The 25,323-nt window shown below is 42.0% G+C and overlaps 2 protein-coding genes across 3 annotated transcripts in view; one reads left to right on the top strand and one right to left on the bottom strand.

Annotated features, from left to right (window-relative positions):
* Window positions 1–358: 358 nt before the first annotated feature.
* bcl7bb (BAF chromatin remodeling complex subunit BCL7B b) lies at window positions 359–2,695 on the bottom strand. Its single transcript, XM_068716532.1, has 6 exons — window positions 2,544–2,695; window positions 1,963–2,038; window positions 1,754–1,841; window positions 1,433–1,591; window positions 1,161–1,264; window positions 359–1,014 (listed from the first exon to the last, which is right to left on the bottom strand). Exons 1-6 carry the CDS (start codon window positions 2,654–2,656, stop codon window positions 943–945), a joined length of 612 nt encoding a protein of 203 aa, XP_068572633.1. The 5' UTR covers window positions 2,657–2,695; the 3' UTR covers window positions 359–942.
* A 2,770-nt stretch (window positions 2,696–5,465) lies between these two features.
* Window positions 5,466–25,323, top strand: part of hip1 (huntingtin interacting protein 1) — a 43,244-nt gene continuing 23,386 nt past the window's right edge. Inside the window, exons 1-4 of one of the 2 annotated variants that reach the window (XM_068709219.1) lie at window positions 5,466–5,769; window positions 23,829–23,892; window positions 24,640–24,782; window positions 25,001–25,057. In XM_068709219.1, the coding sequence (XP_068565320.1) occupies window positions 5,650–5,769; window positions 23,829–23,892; window positions 24,640–24,782; window positions 25,001–25,057 (384 nt within the window). In that variant the 5' untranslated portion in view covers window positions 5,466–5,649. Of the gene's footprint in view, window positions 5,770–12,311; window positions 12,760–23,828; window positions 23,893–24,639; window positions 24,783–25,000; window positions 25,058–25,323 lie in introns of those variants that run through there. The other variant, XM_068709225.1, reaches the window with a different exon arrangement.

The raw sequence follows: 25,323 nt of genomic DNA on the forward strand, positions 1-25,323 counted from the left end.
GGCTGATGTGGCCTGTCTGTCACACTAGAATATCCCCTTCAAATAAACCACGCCCGCATCTAATATAGACGAGAAACTCGAGGTCAGCTGACGACAATAAAGATTATATATGATCTATTTAACACATTTTTACTAAAATACATTTCAACACTTGTGATTATTTATTTGATTAAAATTGTTGTGGAATTAATTCCCTCTTGAATTATTGACTTAATTTCTGAATCTATTGTCTGGTCTCCATTTTGAACATGTCTGATTAAACAATAGGCCCTGCCTTTATAATATAGTAGATATAATAATGAGTGCATACCAAACACAGCACTGATCGCAGGATCAATTAATTGAAATGGAATTTGAAAAGTAGCATTTATTATGGTTTACAATATTGGCAGTTATAAACATGGGCAAATTATATTTTAAATATAAAAAAAAACATTTCCTTGCATGTGATAAGCCAAAAGAAAATCTGTTCCAGAAAGTGCCTCGTATTTAATAGAAAAATGGCACATCTAAACATCAATCTGCATAAAGCTACACATTTAACACCTTTTCAAAATGGCCTGTAAACCTCAAAAAATAAAGCAATAGGATACATGCAAACATAAAGCTCATCTGCATAACGAGTAAATTGGAAACAGCTGCAGGAAAACATTTACAGCATGTAAATTGAAATACACTGCCTGCAACAGCAGTGACTTGCCACACAAAGTTTGGACAATTCCCCACCATTCATTTCAAAAATCACTTATAACAGCATACTTTAAAGACCTTTAAAAGTGAACAAAGATTTAGCTGTAAATACTTTTTTTCCTCATTTGCTGAAATGTAACGTTTGCGTAAATATGTCAAGAAAACCTTAGAATATATATTTTTTTTAAATTGAGCTAATCTGATTGAGGACAGGTATTGTATGTGTATTTTGACAAAACTATTATAAATGAGCTATCTCAGAACAGCATTTTCTCCTGTGCAAATCTTCTTTAAAGGGGGTGCTCCTGATTCCTCCAATTCCTCCTGTTGAATAAAAAGGAACACGATGTCACTTAAATGTTCAGATACATTTTACACCAAGCTACGGACCCCAGAGATAGGAATTAAATTATGAATTTATCAAAGAACATTTTTTGGTTATCCTTCAACCCTGTTTTCAGAAAGTGGACCTGCGTGTCTGGGGTGCTCCGTCGGACAGCTCCGGATGAAAGAAGATCCTCCTTGATGAGAGTGGGAGGCTCATCGGCCCCCTCCTGTCCTAAATGAACCGGCTCTGCATTCACAAGGAAGGGTGGAAATATAACCTAATTAATGCAGCACTTAGCTCTAGGATGCCATTTAATAGTCAAATACAGGATCTATTGTGTGAACCTTTTTTAAATTACAGGAATAATGTGTAAAAATGGAGTGTAAATATGCTCCAGAGAGCCATCACACATACCATCCACACTCTCCTGGCCCAGCATTGGCGGCTGAGAGTCCTCAGTCCGGAGGCTGGAGGTGTGTGGAGGGCTGACCTGCTGCGAGCTGGAGGTGCTGCTGCTGTTATCCATTTTAGGCTGGTAGACATCCGACAGAAAGCTCTGGTTGCTGTTTTCATCTGAGGAATAGAGGAGTTGCACTGAACATCAGGGTGTTTTTATGTTGTTTTTTATTTTATTTTATGTGTTTGGTTGTGTGATATTTTGACATATATACGCAAAGGCCATTATGCATGCCATGGCTACATTATTTTATTATTAAATACAGCCACAAAACTCACCAGTGAAATCCAGTAAAGAGTTAGCATTTTCAAGGACCACATCTTTCATTCCTCGAGCATCTCCACCTGTGGATTTGGTGCGATATATCTGATAAGAAAAAGGGGATGTAAAAAAAAATAAAAAATCAGACCACTGACGCCACAACAGTCATTGAAGGAAATCCTTAAAAATGATCGGGTTTTTTTTTTTACGTGGCAGAGGCCCCCACCTGCTTTGTTTCTGTTACTGGCACCCACTTGAATATGCGTAAGGATGTGTCTCCAACTGTCACCCATTTCTTCTCCCTGGGAATGAAATGAGTGAAGACATTATTTTGTTTAAATGAGCTCAATGTAGGTCTAACACCACACCGTCCGCTAATAGCATTAATCTGTAACGTGGGGCTACGTGCTCGTGTCCTTTTCTGCCCACAGCAGAGAGATGACAGCTAAATCACACACCCTGCTATGCTCACTTTACAGCCATCGTTATACTTTAGGTTACGTGCGCGTGTAAAGCCCGCGAGGACAGATGTCCGAATGTTCTCGTGGACGTCCCTGTTGTGTGACTACGGGACGGCCGTTACATTACGGCAGCATGTGAGGCTGTGGCCATATTGACAGCTCTCGACAGGGAAAAAAAAAACTCAGTTAGCTCCGCCTCTCCTGTCAAGCAGGGGCATTGATTGGTCGGCAGCCCCGTCAATCATCTAACTTTTCCGACTGAAGTTTGTTGAGCGACGCAGCAGATATCAGGCTACAGTCACTAATACATTTCCCTCCATATTGTCCCCTCGGACAGCCTACGTACCATTTGCGCACCTTCTCGATGGCCGCCAGGACCTTTTTAATGTCATCTTTAGCCCGACTTCGGGTCTCAGCGCGGCCTGTTCGTCCCGACATCTTGATGCTGTTATGATTCATCTACAGATGCATCTGAAAACTTCAAGACCAAGCCCCAGTCCTCCGTTACAGTGGTAGTCTCGCGAGATTTCATCGTCTCATTTTTTTAGTTTCTCTTTTTTTGGGGCTTGATCCTCCTCAGTGTGCTGCTCATACTGTATTTACTGTAAACAATGGGTGCGCACATTTTGTGCTATTTTTTTTTTCTACATGTATTCATCTGGGTTGGAAGTTCCTCACAGTGCATGTATTCATATACTTAAGTACAATTTTGAAGTACTTCTACTTTGCCTGAGTATTTTCATTTTATGCAACTGTATACTTATACGCCATCAGCAATATTGGACCGTAACTGACTTTATGCACCTTGTTACATCAATATCCTCAGAAGCCCAAAGATCTTCTGCCTTTACTGTTGTTTATTGCTCTTTACATTTGTTTAGCCAGAGTATATTATGTTAATTATTTTTCTTTTACACCAGGTACCAGGGAAACAAAATTTCCGCTGTCTATATATGTACTATACTGTACTGCACTATATATAGATAGATAGCAAATAAGTCTCATACCTTATCACTAATATTGTATTTTTACTCTACATTTATGTGACAGGTGTAGATCTTAGTTACAATCCAGATTAGGATTCTACATAAATTCAGCCTAATGCTTTGTTAAAGATAAAACAAGTGGATCCCAACATGTTAGCACAAAAAAGCAGACTTGTCCCATTGTCCCTTGTCCCATTTTAATTTAGCAAATAATGGTACAGAAGAATGATTTCCAATCCAGATGGTTTTATTAAGTGTTTGAGGCCCAAACAGCAACACTCAAATATGTCACAGAAAGATTGAGAATATTAAAAATTTGAACACATTTGAGTTACAGAACTCAGTTTTACATTTTTGTTGTTCTTTCCTACCCCATTAATCATCTAACGGCCACTCAGATTCATCTTGTGACTCTCTGAGGGGCCTGATCCCCAGGTTGGGATCGACTGGCGTAAACTACCCATTTTAAAACTTGCTCCGTCAGCAGTCAAACTTTTAATTAGTCTTAAAAATCTAATAATATGATAATGAGTATAGTTTAGTTACATTTAGTTGATAATACTTTTGTACTTTTACTTAAGTGGGATTTAAAGGCTGGGCATTTACTTATTATGGTGTATTTTTACATTGTGGTTTTGGTACTTCAACCTTTTATTTAACTGTTTAACGTCCAGCTGGTCCTTTTGCTTTTCTTTGATATTACATCTTTTTTTCTACTTTTAAAAAAATACATTTTTGTGAATGTGAAAAACTGGATTTTCCTTTACTATGTAGACAAAAGCTTGGTTAAATGTACACTATAGTTTTGACTTCTGGTTCCCATCTTTGACCAACAGAGGGTAGCCTTGAGTTGTACAGCGCAAACATGCTTCTAAGCCTGAGAGCAACGGTTGAGCCTGTTGCAGTTGTTGTAATTAGGAACGATCACTGACAGGAAATCATGCACTGCTTGCCTATATCATCCAGAGAATGCCTTTGTAAAAAATATTGTGACTGAAAGGGAAAATGGAACAAAGACATAACATGATAAGCTCTTCTCCCACTTATAGCAATAAATACTTGATAACATTCTTGTTACTACTCAGACAGTGCTGATAGTGGCACACTTCCCCGGCAATGTTCAGTGCCAGTTTATTGTTACTTGGACAAGTTATGCTAGAACTAATCAGGACACCATTGGGGAATTAATTTCTTAATGTCCTGCAGAGCGTATAGCATGAAGCACTGCATTGTCAATGAGAAGGAATTTTGGGCTTTTTTGGCAAAATGATGTTTGCGCATTAGACATTAAAATGCATTCAACTTTCTAATGGTTTGGCTTGTGGCTGTGTGTCATTATTCACGATAACACACAGCTCCTTATTAAATCATATTGAATTAAATCGATTCAAACATTTTCCAGCAAAAGTAATAAACATCAACAGTCTGAAAGTATTTTTTACTGACTGAATATTATTGTGCCTGAAGTCGCCTGAATCCCCCAACCCAGCCATATTTTTGTAAACACTTTATTCATATATGTAAGATAAGACTGCAGGAATATTTTTTTTTTTTTTTTTTTTTTACATAGCTAGAAAATCAAAATCACAACGCATTATTGATGGAGTGGGCGGACCCTGCTGCAGCTCCAGCCAGTGGCTGACAACATTGGGAGGAGTCAGTGACAGTTGCCAGAGAAAATATCCAAATAACAGCGACGCTCATCAGCATGCAGCTGAACGGTGTCCTCATACCTACAGCATAAGCGTTTACGCTTTATTTGTGTGAGAACACTGTGCGTGAAGGCTTCCCATGGCCGTCGTGTGTTTTGTGCAGGCTTCTGAAGAACTGATTGTTACAAAGACAGATATTTAGTTCTGTGAAGTTCACGCAATTTGTTGCACATATCACTTCTGGTGCTCATTAAGCGTTAACGTGTTTGTAAAATAAACTTCCTACAGCCTTTTAGATTAAATTCACCATACCACCATATTAGTCTTTTAACAATAATAATGTAAAATTTAAATAATTGAAAATGTCACAGTCCTTTCCAGTTGCAGTTCATTGCGCATACGAGTTGATTATGGCAATAACATAAGACATATAACTAATAATATTTTACATGTAAGCATTAGACTTATTTTCACGCCAGACAGATTTAATTTACAGACAAAAAAACGTTGCAATCAGACTCTATGTTTGCAGCACGTTAACCAACAGGGACTTTATTTTGAAAAGCGGAAATGTCCCCTTCCTCTAAGCCTGGCTCGCTTGACTCTGGTGCCGTTCAGACTGCTCCTGTCATTGACTGGGGTGGTGGACACAGAGGCCAAATGACCCAACGGGGCGACGAGTCCAGCGCAGCATGGACTGTTGCCCGCCATAGTTAGTGCAGTGTTTTTTTTTTTAATTCTTTATTACAGTCCTGCCTGTTTATCGGCCGAAAGTTGTGTTTTGTTTCGCTGCTGCTGTGGAAAAAACACGACAATGGATCGCGTGAAGAGCTCCATGCAGCAAGTACCCAACGCTATCCCCAAAGTGATCCGACGGACTACCGGAGGGGCCAACAGCCTGGAGCTGGAGAAGGAAAACTTTGAGAGAGGCCAGGTACGGTGCAGAGGAGGAGGAGGGGGTCACGTAATGATTAATAAAAAGATACTGTTGTTTTCCTGCAAGCGTGGGAGGAAGATTGTCATGCCAGGATATTTGCTGTCAGCTCCTAAATTTAACTGTGCACTGTGAGATCTTTTTTTTCTGACGTGACGATAGGAGCGACACACTGTATTCACATGTTAACATATAGGAGGAAAACCCTTCCATTTCTTCACTGTTCCTGCTCTTCATCGATAATCACCAGATTGTGGGCTGTTCCCTGTGTTGCTCTCCCTGATGTCCGTCTGGGTGATCAGCAGAGATACAAATGAGTCCACTGTACAACAAAAGAGCTGCTGAAATGTAGGTCAAAGGCCCTTTGAATTCAGATAACTGTGCTGTTTAGCCTATCTGCAGAATAAACCAGACAAGAGGGAGGCAAGTTGGAGCTGTGTGGAGCTGTCCTGTATGACAGGCTGTCAGTGCCTTCTGTAGGCCTCAAGGCAGGATCAGAGATGATGGTGGTGATGATGAGATTTAAATTGAATACATGCACTGATTTTTCTTTATGTTAAGTTTTCTGGTATGTCCTCTGCTGAATAATGTATGCCATGACTTTGTATGAAGTGCTCTCCCAGTGAGCATATGTATGTAGGCTGCTGTTATGCTGTGGAGCCTGCTGCTTCCTGCCTGGTGGTCTCCCCTCCCCTCTCCCTTCCCCAGACCAGGCACAGGGGAGGGAAAAGGGGGCAGAAAGTAGGTCAGATCAAGGCAGCACAAACTGCCGCGATAGTGCTGCAACGTGCTCCTCTCCCGTCTCCAGCAGCAGCTAAATTGGACAGTCCACGTTTGTCAATTCTGCGTCCGGATGGTTTTGCGTACAGTTTTGCCCTCCCTTCCGCTCGGTCCCTTACGCCTCTCCCATCTGGGACATTAGCAGCATGGATTAGAGACTGGGAGGGACGCATGCATGGCTTTATGTGTCCCGAGCCAAGCCTGGTCACTAGGTCACTGTCATGCTCCTGAGATCACACACTTTGGAAGTGTGTCACGGCAGAATGGTCTCCAGGATCACAACATAAGACATGCATAAAGTTTCTTTGGAGTTCTGATCAATCAAAGTAAAAAGAAGGGAGTAGGAATTTAGCTCTCAATTATTTGAGATCTTTTAAATGAAGCACAGAGCTTTGCAGTTGCTACCATTATAAAGTTATTCATCAATGGTCCAACAAAACACATTCAACCAGTTTGTTGTTGATACCAATGGTGCCAGTTCTGTAATATTGTGATATATCATGATTTTTTATTTTTTTTACCCTGTAGTAGTGTTGCTGTTATGTTTCCCTATATTTTCCTGTGTGGTTGATTTTTGACTGGGGGATCCACAGCCGTGGCAGGCGGTGCAGGAATCAATGAATCTGCTGTCTACTTTACAGGGGATCAGCGAGAGATAATCTCATCTGATCTGTTGTGCTCTAAAGCTGCCTAAATCTGCTCGGTGGCTGGCTTTCACCTCCTGTCTGTCTGCATATCGGTCTGTCTGTCTGTCTGTCATCTCCTGCAGTCTCGTTTTAGCCTAAAGTACAGTGAAAGCTGAATGTTTATATTGATAAGCCTGTATGAGGAAGTTCTTCCACATTATTGTGACTGAAACAAGAAACTCTTTGAGATAATTGTGATTGTGTTCACCACAGAGCAGAATAACTTTCATAATCAGTTGCTTTGCATGACATTTGTTTGACAGTATGACAGTACAAAGCGTGAACAATATATTATACAGTATGTCCTTGAACATGGAACCTGACTTCAATATTTTACAGTTACATGAATATGAATATGAGTAGTGTGCACGGCAGACAGCAGGGCAGCATAAAGCCAAAGTAGTATAAAAACATTGATTCTGAGAAGTGCTCGCCTGTCTCTCTGTTGAGTTGGGTAAACAGCCAGGGTGTGTTCAAAATCCTCTCTGTCATAGTGTCCACACTGGGTTATAAAAAGATCGAAACAGGGCCGCCGGATAGCACACAGCGCTTGTTTTTAATGACATGTTTTGCCTCATAATTGCAGCTGACTCTTTAATTCAGAGTTTAGGGGAGATTCAATCTTTGGTTTGTCTCGAACAAACGTAATTAGATGTTTTGGTGTTCTATTGTGTTCTCAATAGCAGGAAGAAAACCAACAAGTAAATAACAAGTCAGTTCCAAACACTTAAACGATATGAGCTTTATTTAAAGGCTTCAAAATGTCAGAGATGCCAACTGTCTCCTAAATTGTAAAACCGTCTCCAAGCTGTCAGTGGCCAGGAGAGGTTTTTCATTTGAAGGCTGGTGTAGGTAGTAATCTCTGGACACACATGAGCCATAATTGGTGCTTTTGGGAAACTTCTGGGCCACCAGTTCCTCAGCTGGGACAGCGAGAGCCCTGGAGTGACACCACATCGTATGTTACATATTTAAGGCCTTCAATTTAGACCGGCTGCCAGCCTCCTCCTCCTCCTCCTTTACTTGTCCACACAGAGTTTTCTTCTTTTTGTGTCTGTATTTGAGTACATGCGTGGTTGGCAGTTGGTGTGGTTGTACAACAGTGTTTCTATCTCATTGAACGCTCAGCTCAATATTATGGTCCCTTTGGTCAAGTTTACATCCGTTTTTCAACCCCTTGAAGAAGCACAAGCTTGACTTTTCATGTTTTTTTAAGCTAACAAATTCAACAGTTTATCTTCTACTTTAAGCAAACTATGTCAGCCATTTATCCATTAATTTTAGCCAACTATTTTAATCATTTATCCATAACTTGTAGCTAACTATTTTAACTCTTTATCCCTTACGTTTAGCTATCTTTTTTTAACCATTTAAATAAATTCTTCAAAAATGTGTCTGTTACTTTTGGCTATTTTAACCACTCTGCTCGTCTGCTAACTAGTTTTTAAGCACTCTCAATTGTAACACGTGGGGTTTAGGTGTTACAGCTGCTCAATGTGAATATATTTTTGAAGAATCAATTATTAATATCTCTTTTATGAAATGAGTTACTCCACAATCTCCCCACAAACCTCATAGCAACTGCAGAAGTAATCCCTGGTGTGCAAGTATTTCTTGCTGGGAATCACTGGTGTACAGTGTGTGTGAACCTGCATTATTGGACACCCCTCATCCCCTCGTCCCCCTGCACCCAGTTTGGTGCCCTGATAGCTGTGGAATTCAGGGGAGGAGCAGGGCCCTGGCCCTCGGGCACAAGCAGGACTCAGCAGGGCGGACGTAGACAAGAATTTTTTAATCACTCCGTCTCTCTGCCTCTCTTACTCCTCTGTCTTTTGTCTTTCTCTTTGCCTTGTTATTCTCCCCTCCATCGCTCATTGTCTTGAGTTCTTTTACATCCTGCAACTCAGAATGCGGGGAAGTTATGGAGGGATATCCACATACATGTAGGACACACACACATAGACAAGCATGCGAGCATGAGAGCGAGACCATTAAAAGCACTGAGGCAGCAGAAACAGCAGGCGGTGGTTTGTGGCCTCATTGCACTGACTGGCTGTAGAATAATAGAGCTGGACATGAGTGACAGGTCAGTAAGTGGAACAAAGTGCACCGATGAGTTCCTGGCGGCATTAACAATGGCTTTGATTTACAGATTGTTTTGGAGTTCTCGTCTGTGTTTTACAGCACGGTAAAGCGGAAAGGGAGAGAGACGGAGATGGAGTGATGCTTTTTGTTTCACATGCAGCAAAGGTCAAAAGTCAGCCTGAAACCTACATCATCGGTGTAAGCACGTGGTATGCAAATTACCCTGCTTCAATGCGAGTGGCCTCATTTTAAATAGTCATCAAATACAGTCCTCAGCCGTTCAACACATTCGTCAGGCTGGATGATGTGGCTGAAATAAATGTGGATAACTTAATGTGTATATTTTCTGATGGCAAAACACGAATCAACATATAAAGTATTCAAACTGATGCTCAATGCAATGAACTTGTCCTGCTTTTCTACATTACAACAGACACATTTTTTTTCATTAATGCAAAATAAAACTTTTGCTAAAGTTTTTGATTACTTGCTTAGAAGCACAACAGGGGTTTCCAGAATGATTAACATGATATGATTGTGATAATTCCACTTAAAGTTGATAAACAATAATATTAAATTATTGCCCAGCCCTTATATACTGATCATGCCAACTCACACTGCAACAAGTCCAAATGAAAGGGAAAGCTTATTCACGGCTGAAATAAGCACAAAGGACTTGAGCAGAAGTTTACCCTTCATTGTCTGAAGATATCTGAGCCCAAATATCATCTGCAAACTTGCTTTAATGCTGCAGACTGATTTAAGAATCCTATAGCATCTACATAAATAAAACATCTGTTCACACTTTGAACTAAATGCTGGACCAGCTTTGTATTGGGGTTTTGCACATCATAAACTGAAGGGAAGAGAGACATCTGCGTTGGAGGACTTTAACCTCTGTGCTCAGGCTTTAGCACGTTTGCATAAACACAGACCATGTTTTGGTTCAAAGTACATTATTGTGAATCACTTTTATTACTGCAACTTCTGAAATTCTACCTAGAGGTTTGGATATCAGGGGTGTCAGCTACAAATCACGTATTCTGCACGACGTTTGTAATTCCACAGTTAGGAATCTGCATTTTTTTGACATTAAGATTCATATCATGTATTTGTTAAGTTTTAACCGACTTTGAGTAGAACTCAAAGTCTCTGTTGCTTTTAAATAAAGCATTTGCAAACCATCACAACTTCATCCACACGAGTCAGATAAAACCATCATTTTTGCTGCTTCACCTTCTAAATCTGAAACATTTGAATGGAAAAGTGGTGATGAGGAGATGAAGATTTTAAAGTGAACTTTTATAACTAAAAAGGGGGAAGGGGTTTTGGGTGGCTCGGTGAGAAGCCAGGCAGAGACAGAGTGGGACTGCTGTATGTGAGAAATGCTCTGTGAGGCTGCCCTCACAACGAAGGGCCCACGCCGTACCAGGAAGTGGAGAGACTTGCTGGAAAAGAGCCGGCATTGTCTGGAGTCAGACCGTTTGTGTTGAGCGGCCTGGAGGTATAATGTGCAGCCCCGATGGTATAATGAGTAGCATATTGATTATGGTGGCTGGCCTGGTCTCGGCCAATCAGCTGATGTGCTGTGATTGTATAGCTAATATAGTGGCCTGGATTTAAAAATGGAACTTGTGGGCATATTGTTTCTGGTGAGATCTACATAAGAGTAACATCATTGGATATTTCATAACACTTAAAACTCCTGAAATGTTAACATGTTGTTAACACATGATGATGTATCAAATTGCTGCTGTAACAATTATCATAAATGCAGTATATTATACGTCAGTATAGTTCTAATTGATTGTAACATACACTCTGGCCCCTTTGTTAGGTACACATAATCTAAAACAGTCCAGTACAGCAGTTCAACCACGTTATAACTTTACAAACTTATAATAGTCAGTTTTTGTTAAAGCTGGGTCCACATTTACTAACCATCTATTTAACTAAATTGGCGAATAAATACGTGTCTGCTTTTTAACGATTGTATTGAAATTGGAAACAAAAATGCAAGGAGAGAACTCCAGCTATAACAGGAAACAAGTGCGGTTCGTGAATTGTGAATATGATACAATTTCTGTTATTTTATTTTAAACTTGAATTAAACAACAATGGTTTGAAGTGTCATAAGTCGTGCGAGTGTGACAGTGAACCAGCTTGCACAATAACAGGACCAGCAAAATGGCATTCAGATATTAATCATTTTTTTTATTCACACTTGATTTTCCTACATGTCTTCTGTGACAGACGTCTATTGTAAAAACATGTACTTAACTAGATGCACCAGGCTCACATCAAACACAAGCTCAACTCTGCATTGAAGATATTGGTTGACAGTCTCAGAGAAACCAGATGGGGGCATCAGCTACCTACAATTGCTCTCATGGTGGAAGTTGAGCCGCCCCCCCTTCACCTATGAAACTTATTTCAAGGCTTCATGTGTTTTTCATAATATCATTGCACACACATGAGAACAAGACCCCAATATAATTCACATATAAGACGGGGCCAATGGTTTAAAAAAACAAAAAAAATCTAAATGTGTGCTTACTGAAACACTGGTGGTGTTTTATTGGCGGTGTCTTATACATTCTTATGTTTTTAGTGGTTTTACAACAATAGCCACTCGTGAGCCTTGTATTGTGTTTGTGGCACACTGAGCAGGAGAGGAGGGAGAGGGGTTTCTTACTAATGACCCTTTAATGAATGACTATTGACATCATCACCCTAAGGAACATCCTTAGAAGATTTTTGCTTTATTTATTTATTTCAAAACTAGTTTGTGTCTTTTTCTTCTGCTGCAGGTCAGATAAAATAATGCGTGATTAAACCGTGTAAATGCAGCTGTTTCCTCATTTCCTGGAGAACACCTCCCCTCCTAACAGGACCCCCGTCGGTCCCCGGACCCCAGATTGGGCACCACTGGATTTTAAGCCATCCCTCTCTGCAGGCTCCATGCTACTATTGTCTAACAGGAGAGCGGGCTATTTGCAAAGTAAAGGTGGCTCACTCTCTGGACTGAGCCGCTCTACGTGGGCTGATGCATACGAGCAGGGTTAGGGTGTGAACGTGAAGCTTTTAAATGAGCGGGTTTAATCAGCGGTAGTCCTCTCGTGTTTTCCCCCACGGACAGCGGTCGGATGCTGGAAGTGCTCGCCGATAAGGGAGCACGTAAGGCTCGCGGAGGAAAAAGAGAGAAGGGACACTGAAGGAAGGAAGTAAGGAAGGATAGGGGAGCATTTTAATACCAAATCGGGACACATGTTGAGCTAACTGCTCCACCTCCTCCCCCCTTCTCCTCCCAAATGCATCTGTTGCCTCAATCGCTTCCCCGTTACTAATTACTCCGCGTTAGGATACAGCGGGTCTCCTCTCCGGCTCCAGGGATCCGCACTCACCGTGCTGAGAGGCGACCATGGATCTCAGTAAAATCGTAAGTGCTGAAGAATTGATTTGTTTTCTTTTCTTTTATAAGATAAAGGACAACAGCAACACGTACAACCGAGGCTTGGCACGTTTTTTTTGGAGGTGGAGGTGGTGTCCGAGAAGTCCTGTTGCCACACACATGGGCTGTTTTTCGCGAATACATGCAAATTATGCTCTACGCAAGCCGGGGCTTGTTGTTGTTGTGGTAGTGTGCCAGTTATTGCAGCTTAATGTGGCCGTGGGAAGTTTGGATGTTGTTGTGGGGAAGAAGGCATGACGGTCTGAGCAGCAATCTTGGGAAACGGGCTCCTTGAAGGAGGTCCACAGGGTCCCAGCTAAATGGAAGAGCAGTTTTAATCCACTCATATTTTGGGGGAAATAATCAGGAAACGCCAAGATCACACGTTTCTCTGTACTTGCACTGTACAAAGAGTGTTAAACAAGGCTGATAAAAAGAACAGCAAACCTACCCTGTGTCTTGTGTTGTGGACAGGGGGCATTAACACGTGAGCCTTCGCAGCTTTAACTGAGTCTATTTTAGGGTCCAAGACATGAAAATGTCTGAGATGTGCTCCTCTGTTGCCCAGAGTGTTCCGCTTTTTCACACGGCTCAGTCTCCAGCTGCAGGTTAGTGGAGAAAAAAAGCTCTGCAAAGCACAGCTTAAATGTGCCATGAATGTCAATTACAGGGTTGTATTGATGTCTGTTGGAAACAAACCTTAAAGACAGTGTGTCTTTGTGTAACTATCAGCGTGTTACACAAATCAAAGGGATACGGTATGAATTCAAAGTCGAGCAAGATGGCATGTTGTGTTTATCACAAGCAGGACAGTAAAAACAATATTTAACGGTGTGTGTGTGTGTGTGAAAGCTAAACAAACTCAAATTGTGTGTATTTTCTTTTTGCTGTGAATGACGTGATGGAGGCTAACAGGCAGGCTAAAGTGTCCCGAGTGTCCTGGAGCAGGTGCACATAAGCCCAAGCAACAAGACCGGCCTTTCACTGCCAACATGGATGGATGGGTGTACTTTTAGCCCTTGTATAGTAGGTGTGGGGGAGGGTGGGTGATGAAAGCACACCCAGACTCCTCTTTCCAATGATCCTCAGCTAAGGGAGACTCTGAGGAGTTTGTATTCAAGGAAATATGCTGAGAAACGATAAAAGAAATGGTAAACATTCATAGTAGAAAATGTCTGACGAGGCACAGAATCCAGTCAGTTCCTTTTGTGAACTGGAACGGGAACAATCACTCTGATCACTGAAACATATCCCAGCTGCCCACATTAAGTCAGCCGGGGCACACAGCGCAGACATGGCGTAGGTGTAGTGGTGGAAAATCTCTTCCTCTGGATCTCCATTCAGCTGCACTTTACAGGTTGTTTGAGACAAACCTCTTGATATTATTGGGAACCTGTTCAGTATCGTGCAGGAACTCCTCAGGGCCGTTCTGCTTGGTTGCTGCCGTTATTTTTTGAGCTGTTTGGAAATTTAGTGAGACGCGGTGGTATGAAAACAAAATGTCCAGATAGAACCAAGACTTACATTCTACATTCCCACACCGCGTATACGTTGGTGGCGCACATTTGAGCCAAATGCTTGCTGGATTAGAGAGTTTTGAGGAACTTGATTGCATGAACAGTTTTTGTGTTTTGTTGAGAGTTGCATGATGTTGAAATTTCGAAAGAATTTTCAGTGTTATTGCAGTGACTGCGGACGCACCTTTTAATGCTGATGCTGTCACATTGTCGCTTCGAGTTGAAACAGAAGAGTTTTAAAAGCATGCAGATAATTAAATATTAGCTTAAGTCATTAATAATTGCAACTGTTTGCTATTTTTGCCTCACACATAACTTCAGTAAAGTCTCTAACGACGCACATCAAAAGGTTTCTTTAACAAATGTAACAAATTGAGCTGGTACTTGCCAGCCAAACACACTGCGGTGCTTAAAAACAGCCTGCTGCAGGAGTGTTACTGCTGTGGGACGGTTTAATTGGTGGCAGATCACAACATAAGCCGTCATCATCGAGTCCTTCAGGAAGACGCACCCCCACGTGTACGGACAAACTCTGTGATGTTCACGCGTGTTCAGTGTAATGAGCAAGTGGGCTGAGGAGCCTCGCCGAGCTGCACAGATGTTTCTTTTATAACGTGTCGTCATGACATCACCGGCCCTGCAGGAAGCTGAGCTTTAGAGCTAAAGGCTCCTTCACACGAGGCCGCAGAAAGCCATCCTGTTAGGGGACGCTCATAAACCTGCCATGGGGGTGTTGGCCTGCGAGTTTAATTATGCTGGAGCCCGGCCTTCAGCGTGCGTGTGTGTGTGTGTGTGTGTGTGTGTGTGTGTGTGTGTGTGTGTGTGTGTGTGTGTGTGTGTGTGTGTGTGTGTGTGTGTGTGTGTGTGTGTGTGTGTGTGTGTGTGTGTGTGTGTGTGTCTTTAACCAGCTGCTGCCCTCCACCTCTGCCCTCGGTAACAGAAGCCCGGTGCTCTGAGGTCACACCTTGCAAATATCCGGAAGCTCTATGTTTTCATGCTTTTTAATGGGCTCTTTAGAGACGCCGTCATCCCACCGGGCTTATCTGCATCACCAAACGCCCTGTTATTAATGAGATGGAAGATGCTCTGTGCGTTCTGTGGAAAACAAACTCTTGAGAGTCATTTCATGATTGTGATAAGACCGATAGATGCTGTTGTTTCACCATCACTTATAAGCAGAATTATTGCATTGCAGATCCGTTCACTGGCTGGTACAGCGTGACCAATGTGAGTTGGTAATTTTTCCCTCCTCACAGCTGGGTCTTTCCCTGCGTGCATTCATGTACACGGGAAAAATAGCCGCTCCAAAAAAGACCAGCTTTTCCACTTTCCAGCCAGGAAAGAGGAGCCAGCCAGGCTCCTTTTCAAGAGGTGTGGAGTGACTCTTGTATGAGAGCGGATGTTCTTGTCAGATGCAACACGTAAAATGGTTCTTAAACAAGCAACACAGAAGGCTCTGTTCAGAGGAGTGACCTTTGGAATCGGGTGGAGTTACTTTTGGAAAAATGTTTGGGCCCAAAACTCTTTATTTTCATGTACTATCTGATTTTTTTTTTTTTATGCGTTTGTCTGAAGTGCCCTTTCATGGTGTGGGAGGATGTGTGTTTGAGTGAAACACACTGTGGTGAGGCTAGCTTTTTGGTCCAAGCGCTTATTGTTGGTCATGCATGTTGAACAGTGAGGAGAGTTGTGTTATGAAATGGGTGCTGATTTTTTTTTGTTGGTCAAACCTTCCTTCAACCTGTTACCATCCAAGTACACAAGAAATACTGACATTAAAGGCCAAATTGGTCATGTGTGAACGTGTAAATTGCAGGTATGTTCACACAGGAGTTTGTGGTGTAAAGAAGCCATGTACTGAATCAAGAAACATGTGTTTTCATATTAACAATTGGATATAATTACTATGTGTATGTGAGAGGAGTCGCTCTTATGATGAACCCACAGTGCATTATCACCCGACTCTGCAGCCATCTATCAAGCATTTTAGCATCTTTCAGCTTGTTGTTTTTTGTTTTTTTTGGTTTCACTCTCACCAGTTTTCAGCAGCATCAGGCAGCCGTTTTCAATGAAAAAGCTCTGAGTAAACTGCCTGCTCAGCACCAAACCATAGATATACACAGTTAGGGACATAGTGGAGCATGTAGCAGCTAAAGAGACAGATATTTCCCTCAGGAGAGGGTGGAGACCAAAAACAGAGTTAAAAGGAAAGGATACGCGACTTGCATTCGTGACTATAACCGTGACTCCAAATTAATATTTATGTTGCTCCATATCTGCTGCATATGCAAATAGCCAACTAGCATGTCGTAGCATGTACTTCTTAATTATCAATATGCACAGCTTCAATGTAAAGACACACACAAGAGTGACGTAAAGAGTCTATTCAGCTCAGCTTGAATAGAAAATCCACAGTTTGTAACAACTTGGTTCTTATTTTCACAACGTGGGACAAGAAACACCAATAGTCACATTTATAGACAGTTTGTGACCGAGCCAAAGGGTTAGTTGAGGAGATCTGACTGCTCATGTTTGTTGCCCCCTGTTACAGTGACGTCACCTCGTTCGCCCAGATCCCAGCAGTTAACTTTAGCAAGTACTATTTTATTCATGACTGGTAGCCACAGCTCCGAATATAAAGTTGACCTAAGTTGCTATGAGCCGGTGGTTTTCCTTGAAAGACACCTGGTAGTCTGGCAGGAAACGTGAGAGGGTAGAAGGAATGAAGTGTTCGGCCTGACTGGCTGTCTCAGGCGCTGTCTGGGTTGACTGAGCAAGGTTTCTAGCTGAAGGTGGGCGGAGCTGGGCACTTTTCAGCAGGCAGGAAATGGGCAGTGCAGGGTGTACCAAGACAGGAAGCCTGACTGAGCGCCTGTACCCCTCCTCCCCTCCACCCCTAGCTCCTCAGCCACAATGACCGGGCCTCCACCGCCGTACCTCAGCCTTACAGTGCTGATGGGTTCACAGACAGTCGTGCATGTTTTCCTTCCTCCGTCCATCCCCTCCCTATATACCCGTCCCCCTGTACAGTACAGTCGCCGGACAAGTCTCAGCAGCCGCAGCGGTGTTGCCACCTGCTGCGATGATGTGGCGTCTAAATTTACACTATAAGCTCCAGAAAAAGAGTGTGAAAAGCTCTCCGTTGCATGGAAAAGTGGAATTGGAATTATTTATTAACAGATGGAGACAGAAAGTTAGTTACCACAGTGAAGAACACTTACCAGAAATTGTCCCCGGTTGGTTTTTGGAGAGTTTTCAAAGATAATAAGTAAGTTTGATAAGGAAGCAAAATATTGAGGATGGAAGACTGAACACCTCCGTCCAATCCAAGTATTTACTTTAAATTTGGTCTTCATTAGGGCAAGTGCTTGACAAAAGAGAATGTCAGGGCTTGTAAGAGCACTAAATATACTTCCTGCAGGTTTTAATTTAGAGGGAGGGAGGTTTACTGATTTGGTTGAGGGTTGTAGGAACTGCACTTTATGTCCCTTTACCTTTATAATTATATATTATATTTGGGCAATTTCAGTGCATCCCTGTGCTTTTTCTTTTGCAAGTACACTTGGGAAATACAGTTCACATGTTTAGTTCCCAAGGTCTAAATAAAGGCTGCAACTAACTAACTTTGTTTTGTTTTCTCTTTTTGGGCAGTGTGGGTGAAAAGCTAAGATAAAGTCGGCAAAAACAAAATGTCCGTCCCCATTTTTCAGTGCCCAAGGTGATACCTTCAGATAACTTGTTAATTTCAAACATATTGAATTTACAATTATTTAAATCAAAGCAAAGCAGCAAATGCTCACATTGGAGATGCTGAAACCAGTGAACATTTGGGATTTTTGCTTGACTGAAATGATTAAACCGTTACCATAAAAGTTGGCCTTTAATTCTTTTGTCACTGGTTTAATCGATTAATGGACTAATCATTTCAGCTCTAGCTCAAATACATTTGAAGCCCCACAGATACAGCAAATCACAAAAACTGAACATAAATAAAAGTTTCAAATATTGCGGAATCATTGGAGATAAATCTAGAACGTCCTGTACTTAATCCTTGACTTTATGAATAAATACTTGCATTGCACCTCAGTGTGCAAAAATGTTCTTTCTCTATCAGAAGATAGAAGCAAAAGGCAATCAGAAAAGACTATCTGATAAATATGTGAAGCTGAAAACACAGCACAGTGTATCACGTGTGCTCCTCCCTCTAGACCCAAAGGACTGGGGTCATATAATCACAGTGCTGTAAGTCAGATTAATCACTCCACTCTCATACTAAATCATCCGGGTCGCACAAGGACACCACAAGCACCCCCTCGACCATGAGAATTTACGTCCACTAAGAACAAGTGTTTCCGAATTTATTCTGCCCCCTTTCATTTGGCCCTGGTGAGGTTTTCCGGTCGTTTTTTCTCATGATGGAACGCTACTCGCTGCGGGTTCGTCTCATCAATAACGCTGACATGAAATGTTCCACAACCGGGACGAAAATAACCAAGAACGCTGTCGTTTTCCCAGCCACCACCACCGCGGGGTGACCACGATGCGATGACATATCTCCGGGACTAACATGGAAATTGAATTGCCGCGGCGGGCATCAATCGCATGCTCTCGCGAATCGGTCAGAGGAGTCTGCTCGGGGAATTGAGTCGATGAGCTGAGGGCAGTTTTCATTTAGCAGGCAGAAGATGCTTCCTCCCTCTGGGCTCTGTGCACTGACCATGCAGTGGACACAGCCAGGCTACTATCAGCATATCAATGCCCTGCTTTCTACAGAAGGGCCGATTGGGGCTTGCCAGGCTTAACTTTACATGCTTTTCAACACTGTATCAATAACACTTTGTTCAAAGAGGAGAGCTGTGGAGAGAAAAAAGACGTTTCTGTAGATGCAAATATGAGTTTTTTAGTTCGGCTGGTGAGTAATGGATTTAATCTTTGTTATAACTGGTGGATGTAGTGTTGAAAATAAGAGAAGGATGAAAGGAAGGCCCGAGCATGAAAGATCAGGAGGAAGAAAGTTGAGGTTTCTGACCACATTAACCAATTTAAGATGGCCTCCCTCAGGGCTGATCTTTGCTCCTCATCCTCATAATCACCTGCTTCTCACTTCTGATTTAATTTCTCATTGTTTCGCTCTGTCAGATGGTGCTAATAGGTCATTGATGCGTCGATGCCAGCAGCCACAGCCAGGAGTCCAAGGCAGCTGGCACTCTCATTCAACTCCAACACAAAGTACAAAGTCTCACTGTGGGCTAATTGGGTCATCCTCATGTGGGAACCAGTTGCGCCGTGAGTTTCTCAATCATCCCTTGAGTATTTGGGTGAAAGTGAGAGAAAAGACAAAACTAAATTTACATTAAACGTGATATTAATACAAAGCAACAGCTGATATCAAACATGAAACGTTTTCTGTTAAAGCCTAGTGTCGTTTTTAATGCGTGACCTTTGTACTGATGACAATAGTGACAGGAAATGACACAAAAGTAATTTCCCTCTATGGTAATGCAAAGCAGATGCGGTCAGAGTGTAAACTAGATGCTTTGGCTGCGCTATACACTGAATTAGATTTAAAAAAAATAACCTCCCATAAAGAGTCAGTGTTGGGGGGGAGGGGATTAGAAACGGAGCTAGTATGTTGCAATAATTGCACCACCGCTATCTGCAGGTTTGATTAAAAGTGAGAATGAAACTTGACAATGAAAGGAACCAGTGTCTTATGCTTGGTAAGATCAGCGAAACCAAATGAACCAACAGAGTACTAAATGTTCTTATTGTGATAGTTCATTCTTGACCGCGAACATACTAGTATCACTTCACTCACTGTCCACTTTACTCGTATTTTCTGTAGCTTTCCACCACATCTTATAGTCCAAGTTCCATACTTAGGTCCCATTTTTCCCACAAAAAAATATGATAATAAACAAAGTCCATCACCACAAACACGCATTGTACAAAAAACTGCTAAGTGCATTTATTGATCTATACATCAAGGAAGCAGAGTCAGTCTCTTACGACGACTATTCCCAAGTCCAATGGCTTCTGGAATAAAGCCGAACTAAACGTCGGTACTGTTACACACAGGCAATCTGAAATGCAGCTCCGACTGCATAGATTTAAAGTTGTCATAAAGGACATGTGTGGTGTGATTGATAATATTATATGCCTTTTTATCTTCAGAATTAAGCTGTGCTAGAGATCTCTGTGTTTTGCAAATAATTTCAGCACTGCAATTAACATTCTCTCGCAATTGCTTCTTGTCCGTCTAAATAATGCTCAAAGTGCAACACTGTTGTTTCATGTGTTCTTACCAGCTATGAAGATGAGATAAAAAAGTAAGTGTGAGTTTGTAATTTCTGTTGATAGTTTGTTTATTCGTAAACAGGAAGTGTAACGTCTCACACAAGCAGATGCTCAAATTTAACTCTGTGACCTTTCCCTTGTGGTCTCGATCAGAGGAAACAGACCGTAGCTTTGACCACGCTCTTATTTCTGCTCTAGTATGCACAGCCTGGACAGGACGGTGTAAGCCCTGCTGTGTTTGACCTTTACAGTGTCCACACACACACACACACACACACACACACACACACACACACACACACACACACACACACACACACACATAGCCAGAGTCTTAGCTCAGGTTATGTGCTGATGCAATAAGACAGGTGTTGCACTTGTAGCTCCGGTGCTCATGTTTATTTAATCAACATTGTGCATGTTTAACGATAGGAGTGGAAGCGTGGTCAGTTGTCGCGTTTACGACACACATGCTGTGGTATGTCCTCGTCATCGGCAGGATTGCGAGCCGAGCGCAGACGGTTGGATGATGTTGAAAGAAGCAGCTCCACATTCCTCCTCCTGACCTCACTTTGCTTTAGTGAACCACTCCTGGGACTTGATAGTAAATTAGATTTCTGGGGACACAAGACTCGTGTTTGCCAACTTGCTGGTGCTGGCAATAAGTCATTCAGATGTGCTGTGTGGAAGAGGAGGCAGTCTATTGTCTGCTGTTGCTCAGGCGATGACTTTCATACCAGATTGTTTTCCTCTAATCCCAGTTTAGTTTTTCGAGTATTGTGTTCATAAATAAGAATTTTCAGTGACACCTGGTAGCTTATTTAAGGATACAGAAACATGCGGATGTTCTGGTTCAGAGATTGAACTAATGATTTTCGCAGAGTGTGTTGGGTTTGCCTCAGCCTGGGGACAATTATAGTTACCCATGCTCCCAAGTTCTTCCTCCTCTTCTCTTCTTCATTTCTGCCTCCTTTCCTCCCCACCCCTCCCGGCTCACTCCTCCTCCTCCAATGATTCATCCCGGTGGACTTCCAGTCCTGATAGCTCACATACTGGAAAAGGAGGAGCAGATTCGGGGCATCTGTGGGAAGTGAGATTATGAAACAGGCCTCCCGTCCTCCGCTGACCTCAGACACCACACTCACGGTTTATGATTACCAAGCAAACCATAGTGACATGTTTGGCTTTATTTTTTTTAATTTCAGCATTTTGAGTTGAAGGGCTGAGATGTATGGTTTTCTTGGTTTGATTTTCTTCTCATGTGCAACATGATATGTCGGCCAGATGTCACTCCAGAACACCTTGTTTTGAAAAGCATCTGAAGCGACTTAAACTCTCAAACAATGTGGGCCTGGAATTCATGGCAAGAACATTTTACATATTTATTTCATCATACAGCTTTCCTGTTTGGCTGCCTAACATAACCATGAAGGGATGTAAAGAAAAGAAAACAAGAATACGTTTGTGATTATTTTTTTTGGAGATGTATGTCAGTCGATCAGCTCTCCACTTTGATCCAGACTGAAATATCTCAACAACTTATGGATCGATTGCCATTATATTTTGTACAAACATTCATGGTCCCCAGAGAATGAATCCTACTGACCTTAGTGAACCCCTGACTTTTACTCAATACGTGAGGTTGACAGTTGTGGTTTTTAGTGAAACGTCTGAATTATTGAATGGATTGCCATTAAATGTGTAGAATCCTCTTGGGAAGCGCTACTGCATATGTGAAAAAAAACGTTTTATGAAGCCTTTTAAGGTTTCAGAGGGAGCTGTGCAAAATCTGATGAATTGCCTCAAGTGATGACACTTGAGTCAGCATCAGTTGAGGCTGACGAATACAAGTTTGAAAATAAAAAAATCTGGATCTGTGGAGTTAGAAAGAAGTGAACTTACCAGACCTCTGTAGGCCACTCCTCATCACTATTTGAGGCTAGCAGCTCGAGTCCACATTAGCATTAGCATAACACTCCTGAATCACTGAACAAGCTATCAGCAGTTGAGTTGCATTGTGGGTTTTGTAGGCACCAGAAGGAATGCGTGGAATCAAAAAGACATTCTCTCTGGTTTTGCAACTATTCATTGTGAGTCTGACGATGCTTTAGGAGTCTAATGCTCAAAAGGTGGAGTACTCTTTTAACTTTTCATCTAGTTCCATCATCAGGTCAGAGTTTACATTTATTTGAATACTTTCTGACTAAATACCTGCAGAATTACATTCCGATCAGCCTCAGCTGTACTTTTTGTCAATGCTAACATGCTAAACTAAAATGGTCAAACATATCGGCTTAACATCAGCATGTTAGCACAGAGCTGCTAGCACAGCTTTTGAAGTCTTGTTTAATGATAAACCAGACCGTTTGTCTTGTTTCCTATCAAATGAATAAACTTCAGCAATAAATGAAAAGACTATCACTGGTGGGAGACTCACTGTCAACACTACCAACTCTGCAGCAGCTAACACTGCCATCGAAGCTACTGTGCATAAGAATCCTTAACTGTGTCGGTCTGCAAGACGCACGTATAACTCAGAAGTCCCCAGTGTTTCTGTAAAGCAAGTTAGATGATACTTTAATGTGAGCTGAAGTAAGTTGGAGGGGGGTTCATTTTTAGCCTGGCCAACATTCCTCAGTAGATTTCACAACACAGACAGATACTCCACTGATCATCCACTCGTGAGTAACTGTTGGTGCTATATCATTTAGTCTTACAGTAACTCCTTCCTCTGAAAGGAAGTGTTTGAGAGATATTAAGAGGAGAGCTTAAGAAGATAAATCTAAATCTATTATAACCACCTGGCCTCCTACATACACTTAACATGCACTGTCGCTTCTCTCTAATTTAAGGAAGTGACTGTGTTTTTGCAGGTGGGATGCTTGAAAAGAGATGTGATGACATATGTGTCGCTTGATGAGACAGATGTTTGCCTCCGTAGAGTTCCCTCAAAAGCAGACAGAGAGGAGCTCGGGCCTCTCAGCTGCTGCCTTGAATACTAACTCTGCAGAAAATAGGTCAATCAAGTTCTCCTGAAAACAATGTTGCCGCTTTCAGTTCCCCGGTTAGAAAAAGGAAAAGACATCTTTGATAAAGGTGGAAAGGTGTCAATTTTTAAAATGAAACACTTTTTGAATATTTTTTTCCCTGTAAACTTTGTGAAAAAAGCTGTGTGCGCTGATTTGTGTTTTTTCCATTTCTCTCCTCTGTTCACCTCTGCCCTCCCTCTCCTCCTCTTCTCAGGCTGTCAGCATCAATAAGGCCATCAACACACAGGAGGTCGCTGTCAAAGAGAAGCATGCCAGGAATATCCTTATATTGTCTCTGTGTGTGTGTGTGTGTGTGTGTGTGTGCGTGTGCGTGTGCGTGTGTGTGCGTGTGCGTGTGTGTGTGAGGAGAAGAAGTGTGTTTGTCCTGATTTCCATGTGTGTGGAGCTGTTCCTCCGAGGCTGCAGGGTTACGTTAGTGCAAGATCAAAACAACAAACTTAGTGTAACCCCATCGTCTACACGTGGCTCTGCCTGCAGAGCTAATTTAATCATGTGTGAAACAAAATGCAAAGCTGCAGAGTCCCAGGGAGAGGAAGAACGAAATTCTAAATATCTAGGGCTCATTATTTTTGGGTTTCAACTTTTCCAAAAGAAGATTTGAGAAATGATTTGTGTTTGTTTTGAATATTACTAGTACAGACACTTACACATCATCAGTAACTCATTTGTGTTTTGTTTATCTTCAATTACCCAAAAGCATTGTCTGATCTGTCTACATTGTAAAATAGACTTGGTGATAATCAGTGTCTTCTTCCATCAAAAGAAACAACTACTTTTGTCCATAAAAGTCCAGGAAAATTCTGTTTCATCTGATCGTGAAAACATGGATTTTTTTGTATGAAGATTGGTAAAGATTAAAACATTTTAAATAAAAGGGAGGTTTTTGAAGTGCATCCCTAGTGACACTCCCGGGAAGGAGGCAGAGAATAAAAAGCCAGACTAATGCCACACAGAAAATGTCATTGCACTACAACAGCCCAGTGATCCTTGACCGGCCCCTTCACCCTGCATCTTGGGGACCCACCATGAGAAAGGCGCCCACACTTTCTGGGCGGCGGTCAACCGGCTTCCTCTCTCCAGCAACGCGGTGCTCTGCTGGAAGTTCTGCCACGTCTTCCACAAGCTGCTGCGAGACGGCCATCCAAACGTACGTAAAGAGGACAACACCGTCGACATTTCTCACATATTCTAAAACGGATCTGAACTCTTCTCTGTCTCTTGTGTTCTGTGACAGTTGACTGATGGTTCATTCTTCCGTTTTTTGTCACACGCCTCTTTCATTTTGTTAATTATACCCGGTGAGTCCTGTTTTATTAACTCTGTCCCCCCCTCCTCCTCTCTCTGTCTCCGCTGCTGTCCCCCCAGGTGATAAAGGATTCCATGAGGAACAAGGCTGACTTAACTGATATGAGCAGGATGTGGGTAAGGAAGGACACAGAGATTATTATATTACTGCGGTAATATCACAGTATGCTGTCACAAGGAGAAGGGCCTTGTGTCAAAGTGGATCTTCTCTACCGGTGACTCTCTATTTAGAATAGGAAAACATTAAACATGGGTAAATAACAGACTGAGTTGGTAAAATGTCGCCGGGAACGACAACTTTCCTGTCCTGGAAAACACCTTTTCTGAAAACATGATAGGAGTGTAGCCATAAGTGCAACATGCAGCAGCCGTTTGTGTTTATT

This window comes from Cebidichthys violaceus, unplaced genomic scaffold, assembly GCF_023349555.1.
Source record: "Cebidichthys violaceus isolate CVI_PGR_0920_01 unplaced genomic scaffold, fCebVio1.0.p SCAF_1, whole genome shotgun sequence".
NCBI classification, from domain to species: Eukaryota; Metazoa; Chordata; class Actinopteri; order Perciformes; family Stichaeidae; genus Cebidichthys; species Cebidichthys violaceus.

What these genes read in the sequence shown, in the direction of transcription:
- bcl7bb (XM_068716532.1), bottom strand. Translation starts at nt 2,656, where the DNA reads ATGAATCATAACAGCATCAAGATGTCGGGACGAACAGGCCGCGCTGAG. An exon ending in CTCTTTACTGGATTTCACTG is followed by an intron (nt 1,592 to 1,753) that starts GTGAGTTTTGTG and finishes TCTATTCCTCAG; the next exon opens with ATGAAAACAGCAACCAGAGC. An exon ending in GGGCCAGGAGAGTGTGGATG is followed by an intron (nt 1,265 to 1,432) that starts GTATGTGTGATG and finishes TTGTGAATGCAG; the next exon opens with AGCCGGTTCATTTAGGACAG.